This window comes from Zea mays, chromosome 6 (genome assembly GCF_902167145.1).
Source record: "Zea mays cultivar B73 chromosome 6, Zm-B73-REFERENCE-NAM-5.0, whole genome shotgun sequence".
Lineage (NCBI taxonomy): Eukaryota > Viridiplantae > Streptophyta > Magnoliopsida > Poales > Poaceae > Zea > Zea mays.
Genome location: NC_050101.1, coordinates 114,817,914 through 114,834,353, shown reverse-complemented (window position 1 = coordinate 114,834,353; position 16,440 = coordinate 114,817,914). Strand labels below are relative to the sequence as shown.

Sequence of the window (16,440 nt, the reverse complement as noted above, 5' to 3'; positions counted from 1 at the left end):
TGTCAAGCAGGGAAGCAGGTTGGAGCTCATCATCCACACAAGAACATCATGACGACCGAGAGGCCGTTTGAGCTATATTTTTCTATTTTACAAAAAATCATATATATATATATATTTGTATAATTTACATTCAATATTAAAAATACCTAAGTATGATGCTTAATGGCTAGACGACTTAAACGAGTGTCTCCTGCTCTTCTTCCATGAGGGAATGGTTCAAACCTCATCTCCTGCACCGTTTTTTAATATTTTATGTTGATTTAACCAAATGGCCCGACGGGTTAACGGGCTGGTCTGACACGGTCAGCAGGCCGACGTGTCGTGCCTAGGCCGAAGCTGTGACCCGCGAGCGTTGAACCTAGCGGGCCCCTACATGGTTACGCGGAAGGGACAATCAGACAAACATGTGCAGCGGATTAATTTAAAATAGTTGTGAGTAGTTATTTATAAAATAGATGTGAGTAGTTATTTATAAAAAGATGATACAAAATGATCGTTAAAATTGATACTTTAATATAATATAAAGTAGAAAGAGAGAAATATAGGGGCCCATGACCATTAGGGCAAGGGGCACGGAAAACCGAGCAAAATATAATAACCGAGCATCTGATATTACAGGCGCAAACGCAACAGGTTACACCACTAGCTGGCGTTCTCCGAACCCCTCGCGGAAACCCTTCCGGCTCCCGCCGCTCTCCCGCCGCCATCACTCGCCGCTCTCCCGCTGCCAACCGTTGCCTTCAGGCTCCAGCCGCCGGCACGGCTCTGCGTACGGGGGGATTCACTTCCATCCGACACCATCTGGCCTTCTCTTCCATCTCGTGGGTAAACCCTAGCTCATGCATCGGGCAGCGGAACGAATCTGCGGACACGGTGGCTGTATTGGTTGGACTCCTAGCCTCGTTCGTTCTTGGTGCTAAAACATCTAGGGTTTCCTTCTTTCCTCGCAGGTGTTTGTTCGTGCGCGTGGATTGTTTTGTCCGTGTCTGGTGCCCGTGCAAGAGCCCCTAAGCTGGTGCGTCCGCCATGTTTCCCCCCAAAGGGCCCAACCACTACGGGCAGCCGCCGCCTTACGGCGGGCAGCAGCCGTACAGCCAAATCGTAAGGCTCTATGAAGGATCTTGCTGTTTTTTTGTTGGACGCAGATTTGTTATGAATGATAATTTGTGTTCCCGTCATGTTCTCTATTTCAGCCTAGTAGCACTGGATTTGCAGCCCCGACAGCAGCAGGTGGCACTGATGGTGGTCGGTTTGGTGGGCGTGGAGGACAAGGGGCTGCTGCACAGTATGGAGGGCCTTATGCATCAGTGTATGGCACCCAACAGGTGGTCAACTATAACTGCTTTGTTCTTTTCTTTGCTGTTTTCTAGATGAAATATGTAATTCATCACACAAATTTATTATCCATTGTGTTGATTCTCACTCATTGATATGTTTGGCGCACTTGTCGTGTAGCTTGTTTTTTGTTTTTGTGTTGCTTGTATCAGTGAGGAACCTTGATTCAAGGAAAATATTGAAGTTTTTAAGCTGCTGGTATGGTACTTTAGTTTGTAGTTATAGGGTCAAAATGTTACAAAGTTGCATTGTTTTTGGCATTAGAAAATTTGATGGATCAACATGGACATTTGGGATTGTTGATTCCAGGCTACGTCAATTAAATCTTTGTGAAGTATTGCTGGCAGAATTTCTATGTGTGCTTGGCTATCCTTCTTGCTAATCTGAATTCTAAAATCTTGTTTTACATTCCTAATACATATTCTGTCTTATTGTGTAATGCTCTGCAATTTGAAACACAAGATTAAAGGACAATGAAATATTTATTTTTGGAAGTTAGGTGCAAAAGGTCATCTTCTGTTTGGATTATGCAAAACAAATACCATCAATTCCAGTAACCGATATTGTTATAACAGTTTGTGCAATAACTTAAGCAAAATCTGTATCAGGTCCTACACATCTTGGAACAGGAAATGCTTCCAGAAAGAGAAGTTGGTTAACAAAAAATCCATTTATTAGGTTCCCCTGTACAAAACATGCTAAGCTTTGTTACCTCCAGCTGGCATTTTATGTCCAGTTTTGGAGTCTTAAGATACAGTTTTATTGAACTGGAAAAAAATCTTAACTTATCCTATGTTATTACCTTTTTGGTTGTTTTTTACTTGATTTGTTCCCCGACAATTCAGCAGCAGAATCTGCTGGGACTTGATGTTCTGTACTATGCAGGTTGGGATCAGTATTTCAGAAGCTGTGTCATATGTGAGCTGATTTTTTTTTTGTTTTTCGGGGATGTGGAGTTATGTGTTGTGGACTGTTAATCACCTTTGCTTGCCTAATTGGCCACCTAGCCTTGCTGATTGTGCCCTAACTGCAGCTTCTGATCACCACCTAGAGCCTAAGTGTTCCCTTAGTAGACGGATTTTTTTAACACTGGTTTCGTAGACAGAATAACATCAAAGTTGTCATTATTTACCAGCTATAAATAGAAATCCATGTCTTATCTCCGCACCCCCGTAGCTATCCTATTTATTTTTGTGGCAGCTGCTCTGTACCATTTGGGATATTAATCTGTTTGATTGTTCTCCAACTGTAATTTCTTCTATATTAAGGGCCAGGATGATACTTCTTTCATAGCTTTTACACTCAGCAAACATCAAATAGCATTTCTACTTCTCTTCGTGGATTGTTGGCTGTATATTGCAATGATAAGAACTTGATTTGTGTCTGTAGGTTTTTAGTTGCATTTGTAATGCATGGCAAGGTGCCAAAATTAAGTACACCCACAACATCATATGCCACACATCTATATCTGGCTATTTAAAACCATGATACTAAGTTTGTACCCTGAATAGTGGCTGCTATGAGTCTATGAAGGAATTTGTGCCTACCATAACCATTCATATGCATTTCTGTTATTTGAGCTTTGTTTAACCCTTGTTTTAGTCACTCAAGTGACCCTTCCTTCATGTCAATCCCTGCCAATCACATGTTTCAGCTGTTTCAGTCATTTTCTCTTATTGGTTAGAGTTCACTTCTTGTGATCTTCAACTTGTACTGTTGCAGTTGCATGTGGTTCCCACATTTTTTTTGGCAAATATCTCAACTGAATATCCTCGTTCTTTCCAACAGGTTGGTGGACTTGGTGGCAAAGGTCCAGCTTCTTCAAGTCTTCCTAGCTTGCCAAATCGTCCAACTTCTCTCACTGAGTCATCCAAGTTCACATCTGCACCTGTGGGGTCTGGCCTGGCAAGACCAAATGATGACTATATGGCTGTGCGAGGTTATGCACAGAAGCAAGACCAATATGGCACAGATTATCCACTAGAGAGACGTATGTATGGTGAACACTCGGCCAATCTTGGTAGAAGGGATGGTCTCAGTGATTTGGATAGAAGATACACTGATCAGATAGCTGCTGGTCATCAGGTTTCTTTCTCTGTTTTTCTTTTTTGCTTTTCTCCCTATATATTTTAAATAACCAGTGCACTGTTGCAATCCTTTTGTTTTTCACAAGTTTATGATCATATGGAGCAGGTAGATTTTTGTTTCCTTACTTACAAAGCACTGTTTTGTTCTTTCTGATAGCATGTCGTTTATTGAATCCTTTTGATTTCCTAGAGTTCATCAATGCGCCATCAGCAGCTCTTGAAAGGTCAGCTGCAGCCTGGATCTGATACGAGGTATACTATCTCAGTCAGGTTATATGAAATGAATCTATAAGGCTGTTAGTTATTGTTAGAGTTTTACTGTCACTCATGATATAACAGTGCATCAATTGAATGACCATGTGTTTGGTAAATTATTTCTGCTGTAGCCTTTGTTTCCGTTAGCTGTTTTGGTTCTTCTCATTGATATTCTTGGAAGACTACTCAGTAACAATCATTTGTGCGTTTATCACTGCAATAGAACATAGCGCATGCACTGAGTATAGTATGCATTTCTGGCAGACAAGCCGATTACTTTGCAGGAAGGTCTGCTCCAGTTCATCAAGCATCCCAGGAAATTGGTGTATATGGAAGAGTTGATGCTGATAACCACAACATGTCCATTCTTGGGACTACTCCATATGGAAGACAGCAAGCAGCCTCATTGTTGGAAGGAGCTCCGAGGACAAACATTGACAGCCTCTATGGACAAAGATCATCAAGTGCTGGTTTTGGTGCAGGTCTTCCTCCTGGACGTGATTATGCCTCAGGGAAAGGCCTGCTCCATCCATCTTCGGATCCTGATTACCGAGATAGCATCTTACCCCATGTACATCCAGGTGTATCAATGATTGATGACCGTAGAATTGATCGGATCGGTTCTCGTCGTGAATTGGATCTAAGAGATGAAGAGCGCCGAAGGGACCTAATACTGGAAAGAGAGAAAGAGCTTGAGTGGGAACGTGAACGTGAGTTACGGGATTTTCGAGACCGTGAAAGAGAAAGAGAACGTGAAAGGGAAAGGGACCTTGAAAGACTACTAAGAGAACGCGAAAGAGAAAGGGAGCGCGAACATGAAAGAGAGCGTGAAAGAGAACGCCTTCGTGAGCGCCGGGAGAAGGAGAGAGAGCGGGAAAGGAAGCGCGGAGCTGATCCAAGGCGGGAGCACACTCCATCTAGAGGTCCTGGTGACCGGCGACACTCTTCTCTTAGATCTGAGAAGCCTGTGCGGCGAATCTCCCCTCGACGTGATGCTGGGCATAGGTGGACTTCCATGTTTCTTCTGCAGCTTTGTGGATGAAATAGGTTGCTGCTTCGTCTTTCGTGCAGCTTTTAAACTAACATTTTCATTTGTTGTGCTGAAGGCATCGTTCACCTGTTAAAGAAATAAAGAGAGAATATATTTGCAAGGTAAAAAGAAACCTGTGTTTGTCAGTGTTATTGCTGAAATCAGTTGACATTGTTAGTTCTTCACTAGCCTTCCTTGATGCATTCTGATCTTAAGGATCCTTGGCTCTAGTTCATCTTCCATCTTCACCTATTCTTTTGCCATTCTATGAGGCTTCTCTCTTCCTGGTACAGAAGCTTTGCCGTCATTTTCTTATGATATGGGAAGTCATGACTTCACCAAATTTGAAGAGCGTTTGCCCCTACCTTGATCTTTTATTGCACAAGAGTATATGATTGAGCAACTGTGAATGATTGGCTTTTTATGGTCTCTCGTCCCATTTTATTTAATGATTCATCAAGACATTTTTCTATGTACAGTTATGTGGTTGTTTCATTTTGCTTCCTGCTGTGAACTCAATGCTAACTATGATGTTATTTGCAGGTGTTTCCATTTCGCTTCGTGGATGATGAGAGGGATTATCTGTCCTTGACAAAACGGTATCCCAGACTTGCAATTACTCCAGAATTTTCTAAGGTTGGACATTCTGTCCATTGACATTTTGCTGCTGATCGATATTCATCGTGGCCTTTTGCATTCTGTCACTATAATCTGTATGATTTGCTGTTGCACAGATTGTCTTGAACTGGGCTAAAGAAAACTTAAATCTTCCTCTGGATACACCAGTGAGGTATGCTTTATTTGGAACACATTACTATGCATATATACTGTTATACACGTGTTTCTTCTTGGAGTTCTCATGTTTCCGATTAACTGTACAATTTGCACTATGTTACAATAACTGTGAAACAGTTTGGAGCACGATATCCATGATTCAGATGATGGTGCTGATGAAGGAGCAATTATCTCTACTGAGAAAACATCAAGCTTCAATACTCCGGCCACCATTTGGAATGCAAAGGTATTTATATACATTTTGGTATCTGCTTCAATCTAGGAATTTTGTTTTTCTGTGCATGTTTCAGGTTGTAGTTCTGATGGTCAGTAGATAAATTGCTGAATTGGAGTAACTCGTTATACAAGTGAATCTGAAGGAAACATATTGCATGTAGTTTCAGGCCGGTTTGGAATTTGGATGTTGTCTTTGAGAGACCACAATATTTGAAAACTGCAGCAGCATTTTATGGTTTTGAGATAACTGCATTAAGTTTGTAGAAATTGAAAACAATTTGTTGTTGCATGCAAATAGATCAGTGCGTAACTTTGTATGCTGCCTTAAGTTACCCAAGGGCATTATAATACTGTTCTTTTTTCGGCATTGATATGCTTGTGGTTATCTCACTTCTGGTGATAATCAAGTTACCCAAGGGCATTATAATACTGTTATTTTTTCGGCATTGATATGCTTGTGGTTATCTCACTTCTGGTGATAATCAAGTTACCTAACACCATTATAATACTGTTCTTTTTTCGGCATTGATATGCTTGTGGTCATCTCACTTCTGGTGATAATCATCATATGGAATAACAGTTTTTGCTATGATTTCCAAGTTATTCCTGTTGCAATGCTGCTTATAAATGTGATGGTGTGCAGGTACTATTGATGAGTGGCATGAGCAAAGGTGCCTTTGCTAACATAACTTCATTGAGAAGTACTGAGGAACGAGTTGTGCACTTGAACAATATCTTAAAATTTGCTGTATTCAAGAAGGATCGTTCTCTTTTTGCAATTGGAGGCCCTTGGAATGCAGATATAGATGGTGGTGACCCATCAGCTGACTGTTCTTGCTTGATTCGAACTGCCATCAGGTATGGTGTTATCAAACAAGGTGTGATGACTACTTGCAGTTGTACTGATATTATCCTACTTGGACAGATGCGTTAAGGAAACGGTTCACGTTGATCTATCTAGTTGCACCCACTGGAACCGGTTTGTCGAGGTATGAATATATGTTCTTCAGTACTTAAAAAAACTCCGTATGTACTGCATGCTATATTTTCATGGAAAATATCCTTGTACCTGAACATGCTACCCTTTTTGTTTTGCATCTCTTTCAGTTTAACAAAATACCTTTGTTTAGTAAGAGAAACACACATGATGCTGCCTTGTGATATATTACAAGTTTGATGACAATGTCTAACCCAAAATAATGTTTGTGAAATGTTATTATTCACTGCATTGTATAAAGGGTAAGGAAACTATCACTAGTACAATAAACCGGCCAATACGTTACCAACACATTACCCAGTTATGTCAAATTTGTGAGGTGTTGACATATCTGTTAGCGTAACTAATAGTGTCACTGTGTATTCCTCTATTGTAATGGGCCTTGGCCCCACATAACTCAACTATATTAATATATTCCCAACCCTCATTAGATCGTGCCGCACACGACAATGTTGCCTTCGATCGTGCCACACGTGGCCCTATCACCTATACTCGTGACACATGCGGCCCTGTCGCTCCGGCCACCTTCGGCTCGCTGAGCCGATCTTGCCCGCGTCTACCTTCGTGTGCGGTTTGATCCCTCGGTCCCTTCCGCATCCGGCTTGCTCCTGTGTAGGGGTGGTAACATGCTCTAATTTTTACACTATAAAATTTAAGGATTGGATTGGATTATGATCAGGCTTTATTTCTAATCAATTTTGAACTAAAATTAATTAAGGGTCAAACAAATTGTGAATAAACATTTGGATCGAGATCCATTACCACCCATACTCCCGTAACGAGCCATTGGTGCACCATCCGGTAGCTATTCACGGTGTTCTCTGACTTGTTGACTGACTGGTGCTCGTCGTCGACGCTGCTCCGGCTCCATCGCCTGTCCCCTATTCCGTCCACGCCGCGCTCGCCGATCCCTATCGGTGATGCACTATGGTTTATGAAGTAGTACGTGGCCCTGCTGGCCCACCACACCTGGCCATCGAGAAGTGGATTTTCCGCCACAAGCTCAAGTTCGATGGCTCACTGGATCGATACAAGGTCCGTTGAGTCCTTCGGGGTTTGACTCAACGCCAACAGTGGACTACGACGAGACCTTAAGCACCGCCGTTAAGCTTGCCACTGTTCGGACCGTCCTCTCCCTCGCCTCTCTTGGGACCGGGGGATCCACCAGTTGGACTTCAAGAATGCCTTCATGACAGTCTGACCGAGACAGTGTACTGCAACCAGCCTGCCCGCTTCGTCGACTTCTCTCGCTCGGGTACGGTGTGATAGTTGAACCGTTCTTTGCATGGCCTCAAGCTGGCACCATGGCCTTGGTACAATCTTTTTGCTCCTTCTTGGTCTCCCTCGCCTTCGTCGAGGCTAAGTCGAACACGTCCCTTGTTCATTCATCAGCGTGGTGACGACACTGTCTATCTCCTCTACGTCGACAACATCGTGCTCACGATGTCCAATGCGCTCTCTTCCAGCACACGATTGCCGCCCTTCAACGTGAGTTCACGATGAAGGACCTAGGGTCCTCTTCACTTCCTCGGGGTCACCTTGGAGTGGTGTCTCCAGTGTCTCTTCCTTCATCGGTACCAGTACACCATTGACATTCTAGAGAGGGGTTGGCCTGTCCGATCGGAGCCTCACCGAGGCTCTCTAGTACCTCACCTTCACCAGGCCTGACATCGCCTACACGGTGGGAGCCCCTCACCGCTGTCAAGCAGATTCTTCGCTACCTTCGCGGCTCCCTTGACTTCGGCCTCCTCCTTCGATCCTCTTCGACATGCGTCGGGCTACGTCTGTCTACGTGTTCCTGGGCGCCAACCTCATCTCTCGCTCCAACGCTGGGGTCGAGTATCGCACTGTGTCAAATGGCATGCCTGAGGCTTCCTAGCTCCATGAACTTCTTCATGAGCTCCACATCCCCCTCACGCTTGTCACCCACGTGTACTGCAACAACGTTAGTGCGGTCTACCTCTCCATCAATCCTATGCACCATTAGCGCACAAAGCACGTGGAGATTGACCTCCGCTTCCTCCGCGATCGTGTCTCCATCGACGATGTCCGCGTTCTCTGCGTTATGACCACTTGCAGTTCGGCGACATCTTCACCAAGGGGATTCATTCCACAGTTTTAATCTGATTGTAGTCACTGTATTCCTCAACTGTAATGGGACTTGGCCCATATAACTCAGCTATATTAATATGTTCCTATGCCTTATTAGGGTTAGGGTTCTGATTCTCCTAACAATACCAACTTATAAAATTTATAAGTTTTGACCAACAATCAGATTAAGTGTACATAAAGATTTAGTAATAGGAAAGTTGTACTGCCCGATTTTTATTTCATTGTGTACTTATATAATCATGATTTTCTAGTTGGGGACTAATACCATGAGAGATCTTTGGTAAAAATTCAACTTACAAAGGCCTAAGTTAAATCATGCCTGAACAGTTGAACCAATTTGCATTTTGATCAATTCAATATTCTCTCGAATAGTTTTGCTTATATCTATCACTGATATCAAATTCTTAAGAGTTTTTGCTGAAGTTCAACTGTAACCTAGCCACAGCATCCATATTTAGGTATGACTGGTAACTTGTGGGCTACAACTGGCTTGGATGTTGTACATTTGCACATTACGTGTCTTGTAGTCCCTCCACTTCTTACTGTATGTTTATGGAATATTAACGGAATGCATCATTAAACATGCAGGTACATTACAATAGAATAGGCAAAGATGGACTGTTCAGTCATAAAGAAATTACTGTTCTGTTTGTGCCAAACTTGTTGGAATGCTTGCCTTCAGTGGATATATGGAAGAATAACTGGATTCTGTACAAAAAATCAAAGGCAGAAAGGGAGCAGCTCACTGTTAAAAAGGTAAAGGTCACTTTGTCCTATAACGGCATTTCGATTTTGTGAATAACTTTTTCCCTTTCTCAGGAGTTCTCACTAAAAGTTTTTTCAATCCTTGTTGCCTTTTTTCAGAGCCCTGGTGATCCAAAAGAGCAGATGCAAGGTTCGGAAGATTTCCATGTTGCATCTCACTGAATTATTTTTTTACCTGTCTGTTATTAGAGCAAAACTGAAGACATATATTATCAATTTCAGGGGAGCTGAACGATGGTAAAAATTTAGATGCTGATCAATTAAAAGAGGCTGATGTTGGTTGCAGTGATATGAAAAATGAGAAAGACGATGTTGATATCAAACAGCAAGGCAATGATGGAGAGGGTACGGGTAAAGTTGAGGAACCTGTTCAGAAGATGGGTGGGGATGTTGAAGGAAAAAGTACGGGTGACTCCTCTATTGACCATGCAACAACTGGGGATAAAAAGCCCACAAAAAAGAAAATAATAAAAAAGGTTGTGAAAGTTGTTCGAAAAAAAATAACTGGACCTTCAGTTGATAAATCTTCTGAGGACAAGATTGTTGTAGCAGAATCTGCAAACAAAACTGCAGAAGGGGGGCAAAGTCAACAAAAGAATGATGATGCTGGAAAACAACAGGAGGGAGCTGGTATAAGTCAACAACCAGAAGCAAAGAAAACTGTGAAGAAGAAAATAATTCGAAGGATTGTTAAAAGGAAAGTTTCTGGTTCAGGTTCTCAGTTGAATACCCCTACTACACCTGCTGAAACTAGTAGGCAAGAAGCAGAAGTTCAGCCAGAAAAAAATGTTGAGAGTTCGGCCGACGTTGGAAACTCTCAGACTAAGCTACAAGAAGGGTCCAAAATTCCATCTGAAGATATCTCAAATCAGAAGAAAGAGGAGAAACCAGCGGAAAAGGAACACCCATTGACTGATCTCAGTTTAAATGCAGATAAGGGCAATCACAAGGAAGCTTTTGAACAAAAAGACATGAAAAACGATGGAAAGAAGGATAAAACAAAGGATGATAAAGAGAAGAATAGAGACCTCAAGATGGATTTAAAGCAAAAGCTACCTCTTGACACACAAGAAAAAAAGAGGTCTGATGAACCACCAAAGTATCCAGGATTCATTCTCCAGGCGAAAAGAAATACAGAATCCAAAGTATGGGTAAAATGCTACATACTTATTTTTTTATATATAATCCTATCAACTATCATTCAAACGTACCCAGATGAATTCTCCATGTTTCCTTAAGCAATTCTGTTTTGCAGCTCCGCTTAACATCCCTTTCATTGCATGGCCTCCTAGACTATACTGCCAAGGATATAGAGGAGTCAGTATTTGAGGTTTGTGTTTTGTAATTACCTTTTGTGAGTATCAAAAAAAGACTACTACTTGTACACCTTTATATGTTTTGCTGCTACCTAGTTCCTAGTTGGTACAACTGAGCATATCGCTGCACTGAAATCTCTTCTCAGTTCTTTTTGTGTGTTCGAGAGCTCGTGAAGATGTACACTGAACTATTATTCTATTCCTTTTTCAGCTTTCTTTGTTTGCTGAGTCATTCAGTGAAATGCTTCAACACAGAATGGGTTGTGTTATCCTGTCTTTTCTTGAGGTATATCCTTTGTGCTTTGCAAATAATTTAGCTAAGCTTCAAAAGTTCTCTTGTAATTGTTCTAGTGACATGTCACAGACATTTAATTGTACTGTTGTGTAATTTAAATGCCCTGGTGTGAAATGTTGTAAGGAACTGCTTTTGGTGGCTTATTATGCCCTGGTATACCTTCTAAATCTAATGGTTCTATGCTTTGTTTCTGAATGACCAGCTGCCCGCTAGTATTTGATAATTCTGTGGTTGATCTCTGATTATTTGTTCATGAGTCAACTATTCTGCTTTGCCACTAAAAGTGAGACAGAAGTTGCTCTTTTCAAGACAACAACTATTAAAACTATTTCACTAGTTGTCACTGTTACTTCGACACTGGCATGAGTCAAGACAGAAGTTTTTTAGGACCTAAGAGGGTAAACTGGTTGTCACTATTTTTCATGGGCAACCTCGATTTGATGTTTGGTGATGGTGCATTTTTCTTTTTGTGTGGTAGTCCTAAAGATTTTTTAATCTAGGTTTAGATGGTGTCATGGTAGAATTAGGCTCATCCTATCATAAGAGTAGCCACACCCCACATGTTAAAGTGCTTATTGTGACCATGCTCATCTGCATTATGTTTTGGGCCTTTTGGCACATTAATTTGTTTCAATACATGTTCTTTTTCCTCCTCAGAAATTGCACAGGCGATATGTTGTGAAGAGGAATCAGCGTAAGCGCCAAAGAGAGGAAGATCTAAAGAAAGAAGAGAAATCTTCAGAGAAGCGGTCTAAGACTACTCATGAGACTACTAAAACTGAAAGTGTTGATAATCCAGGAGGCAGCTTTAAAATGACAAAAGAGGGTGAAGAAAAGATGAGCACAGATCAATCTGCAAATGTCCATGCTGAACTGTCAAAAGAGGGTCAGATAAAACTTGGCACCGATCATCCAATTGCTAACCATGGAGAACCAGCAAAAGGGGGTGATGAAAATATGGAGGAAGATCCTGAATACGAGGAAGATCCTGAAGAAGTAGAAGTATATGAAGATGACGAGGACATGGATGATGCTCACGCTGAAGAACAGATTGCAGAACAGGTTTTTTCCCAGCATTTTTTTGAGCTAATTGGTTCAGCTCTTCATTATTTGAACTGACGTCATTTTTTCCTTGTTTTCTTAAAATTCTACGATAAGTTTCTTTTCCTTAACATATGGAAGCTAACCGTTCGGTTCTAATCAGAGTCTTGGGCTTATATAGCTTTTGGCAAACACCAACACTGTCGAGGTCATCTGGGCTAGTAGCCTACTTCGTCTATACCTTTTAACAATCTTACATTTTAGTTTTTTTTGTATAGGATCTTACTAAGGAGTATTGACATATTGTGTGGTTTCACAGATAATATCATGTCGCCTTTTTTATGTTTAGTTTCAACTTTTATGCAAGAGATATACAAAGCTAGCTCCATAGAAATGCCTAATCTGTCTGTGGAACCTCATTTTCTTGTGGCACAGAATGAGAACACAAACGACAGAGAGATTAAGCCAAAAGAAGTAGCGACAACAGATGGTGGAAATAACAAAAGTACAAGACAGCCTGAAGTAGAAAATGTTACTAATATCCATGAAAGAGCTGCTTCAATGGAAGAAAAGCAGTCCGTGCCAGAGATAGGAGATTTGGTGGGAGGTGGAGAAAAGGTAGTTAGTAAAGAGATTAAGCCAGCAAAAGATGAGGTGATCGACAAGGACCTATTGCAGGTAATTTTAGTTTTTCTCTGATTCATGGGAGACATTAATGGTGTGTTTGGTTTGAGGTCAAAGTTGGATGAGTCGGGGGCGACACCGTCCTCTCGATTTTTTGGGATCACGCCACCCCCAAAAAATCACTCCGGGTTCACCTCGCCCCCACTTGACTCTTAACCAAACACTATAGAAAACGTGGCCGCCTCATTCCATCCCTCCTCGTACATTCAACCAAACGCACCCTAATAGGGTGTTCGGTTTGTGCAATGAAATGAGTTGATCCATCACCACCTTATTTCTCATAATTAGTTAGTACTAATATGAGGATCTTTTCTCCCTCGTTCTTGTAGGCCTTCAGGTACTTTGACATAAATGGAGCAGGATATCTCAAGGTAATATACGAGCATGAACTATTATTTCAAATTGAATCCCACTATTTCGATTCCTGTGGTCATGAACCATCGTTATTTCACAACTGCAGGTTGATGATTTAAAATGTATTCTTCACAACATGGGGAAGTTTTTATCAAGCAGGGACGTGAAGGTGAGCTATCTGATTGGAAAAACTGTGAATGATTCCTCCTAAGTTTTGCCTATGTCTAGATATATTCCCTACCTATGCTTGCATCGATTTACACATCACCATACCTACAAGCTGAGTTTTAATTTCAATTTTTGTAAGGTGATGCACATCATAATTTGTTACAAATACATTACAAACTTTTCTTCACTATTTTGATAGGTTAGGAAATGTAATAATAAATTAACACCAGTGATACAAAATTGTAACATGATGAAAAAAATCTTTTCCATTATCATCTTACAAATTTTGAAATTGGAACTCAACTTGTACTTGTAGAAACAAAAAGACGAACCTTCTTCAGTGCCTCAGTGGTAAGTTGGAGGTTGTAGATCAAACCAAACGGATGAACATAGTCCAAAATTTGTTTTTTAATCATTTTTGGTTCTGGTTGTTGAAAGCTACAAGTCCGTTGACAGTTGCCAAACAGAGATTCCTGCCGACAAGTTCTATTTGTTGTTTAACATATGCGCAGTTTGTTATGACTGTCTAGCAGTGGGATGCTGAACAAGCATTTAGGATGTGCTTGTTGTTCAACATATGCTGTTTTGCCTAACAATGGTGTGCTGTTTTGCCATCTGCAGGACTTGGTTCAAATTGCTCTTGTTGAGAGCAATTCTGCAAGGGACAATCGCATAATCTATCCTAAGCTTGTGAAGATTGTTGACCTGTAATCTGGCACTGCTTGGCCCGCGTCAGTCCCCTTGAAGTTAACCATGCTATGATCGTTGAGAAGTCAGTTATGAGAAACTATTTTGTTTACTTATTAATGGGTTCACTGCCATTTTTGTGGCTACCTGTTTCTACGATTATGCTACAAGCAGCTGCTTTTCGTTTCGATGAATGTTTTTTGTGGAATTATAAGTCATGAACTTAATCGATGTTGCCTCATTTCGTAAAAGAGGTGTTTGTGTCACAGGGAGCTGCATTTCGTTTCTGTTGAATTTTTTTTACGGAAATTATCAAGTCGTGAACGTAGCAGCCGAAAAAGATAAACGAACATTGTATTAGTTCCTTTTGGCGTAATCGTTTTAGCTAACAAAACCAAATAAGACTGTCTCCAACAAAGAGAAAAATGCCCGTAACATGGAACACTTCGTGAAATGTAAATGGTAATGATAACGATTTACATTTACGAGGCGTTTGAATCCCTTTATTTTAAAGGAATTAGAATTCACACAATAAAGTAACTTATTTAGTTTGGAATTTGATATTTCACCATTTTCCAAAGTTCATATATAAGTCTATCTTAAATTCATAGGGTAGAGAATAGGAAATGATTTTATGCATGAATAGAATTTGTTTCTAATTTGTAACTTACATGATACTCTTCGTTTTACTCATCTATAGTAAAAATGTAGCACATAAATATCTTAGGATATCTTGCTAATAATAATATACAAATATATTTTATATAAAAATGAATTAGCTTAATTGATATATGCCTAAATTACTATTATTAGAATGGAATTCAATTCCAGTGATCCAAACGGGGCATTAATAAATTTAAATAAAACGGTATCCATGTGTAATATGATATCAATTATGATTGGACTTTAACAAACAAGATTTAACATTATTAGTTACTCATTATGTTACTAATATTTAAAGCAAACGGCACCTATAAAATAGCAGATGCTCCTGTATTACTGCTCTTAGACGCAGTCTAGCCTCTCTCTCTACTTTTTCTCTTGCGCAGACTACACTCTTCCTCTCTCTCTACTTTTTCTCTACAGTTGGTGGAGGCCGTGCAAATTTGATTGCTTGGCTTGGCTGTAGTCAGTTTTAAAAATTAATTAGTGTCTAATTAATTCTTGGATCACATGAACGATTTTTCGTTTCCGTACGTATGATAAGGAAAATACATAATACATTTTTTGGTAAATAATATGACCGATGAGTAATTTGTATATAAAATGAAAATGTATCGTAAGAATTATTTTTATTTCGCAACGTACGCAATTAATTTTTTCTATAAGTGACATGTAAAAAGAATGTGTATTATAAAATCCGGTACACTGTAGATATAGAGGACCAAATTTAGAGGACGTTGCTGGAGATGAAGAAGATATTGATGATAGAATCTTTTAGAGCATGCTATATAGGACATAGAATATTACTTTAGGGGATAGAATTTAGGGGATATTGCGTGCTTATATCCGTCGGTATCCGTCACTTGGTCGTAACGGGTTAAAAATAGTGCTATTTCTGATGGCTACCTCCGAGTGTCACACATATCTGTCACTTGGTTGGTTAGAGTTGTAGCCACTTCCTCCGACTGGAATCTGCATGTTGAAAATGTTGTTCACACACGAAGTCGAGGCGTCGTATTGACCAGACGCATCGCTAGGTGCGACAACTGAAGCGGGAGGTGTCTCAAAACCCTGTAACACACACATGAGATAGTAACCACTAAGTTCTTCATTTTAACACATAAAGGCATATATGAACATAGCACACACACATATGTACATACCACATGAAATTGTGGCAGAGGTGGAGGAGACAACATTGGCGGTGGCAGTGCAAGGTCTGGAGGCGACATCCCATATGTTGGCATCGAGACACCCGCTTGTTGTACCAGTTGATACAAATTAGATGCAAGCAATTATTGAGAAAATAAGATACACATAATGTGTTTTTAGTTGTTACGAACAAAATGTTACTTCAAATTATCGAGAGGAGAGCTTGAATTTATGCCACGAGGTTCGACTAGTACTCGTCCTTCTTACGTGCTATCTCATGTGTCTGGCTGTATTCTTGGAAATAAACAAACGTTTCAACTGAGGTATAAGAGGCATGCAACGAAGCTGCTTACGTGCTACCTCGGTTGTCACAGTCAAACCATCGTCGTTTTCAACCTCTACGAATCTAGGCTCACCACATACTGTACACTTCTTCTCACTCGCGGTCTCCTTCCAGAAAAGCATACAATTATTGTCACATACATCGA

General features: G+C 40.6%; 1 protein-coding gene across 1 annotated transcript; it reads left to right on the top strand.

The window, feature by feature from the left end:
* The first annotated feature begins 553 nt into the window (after nt 1-553).
* On the top strand, nt 554-14,403 carry LOC103629816 (protein SHORT ROOT IN SALT MEDIUM 1). The gene is made up of 22 exons (XM_008650917.3): nt 554-825; nt 951-1,101; nt 1,194-1,325; nt 3,124-3,420; nt 3,613-3,674; nt 3,942-4,682; nt 4,784-4,829; nt 5,251-5,343; nt 5,442-5,497; nt 5,620-5,728; nt 6,362-6,576; nt 6,644-6,707; nt 9,416-9,583; nt 9,692-9,722; nt 9,815-10,737; nt 10,848-10,922; nt 11,120-11,194; nt 11,861-12,265; nt 12,680-12,922; nt 13,258-13,299; nt 13,389-13,451; nt 14,072-14,403. The coding sequence occupies exons 2-22, from the start codon at nt 1,027-1,029 to the stop codon at nt 14,159-14,161; spliced, it is 4,005 nt and encodes a 1,334-aa protein (XP_008649139.1). The 5' UTR covers nt 554-825; nt 951-1,026; the 3' UTR covers nt 14,162-14,403.
* The last annotated feature ends 2,037 nt before the right edge of the window (nt 14,404-16,440 follow it).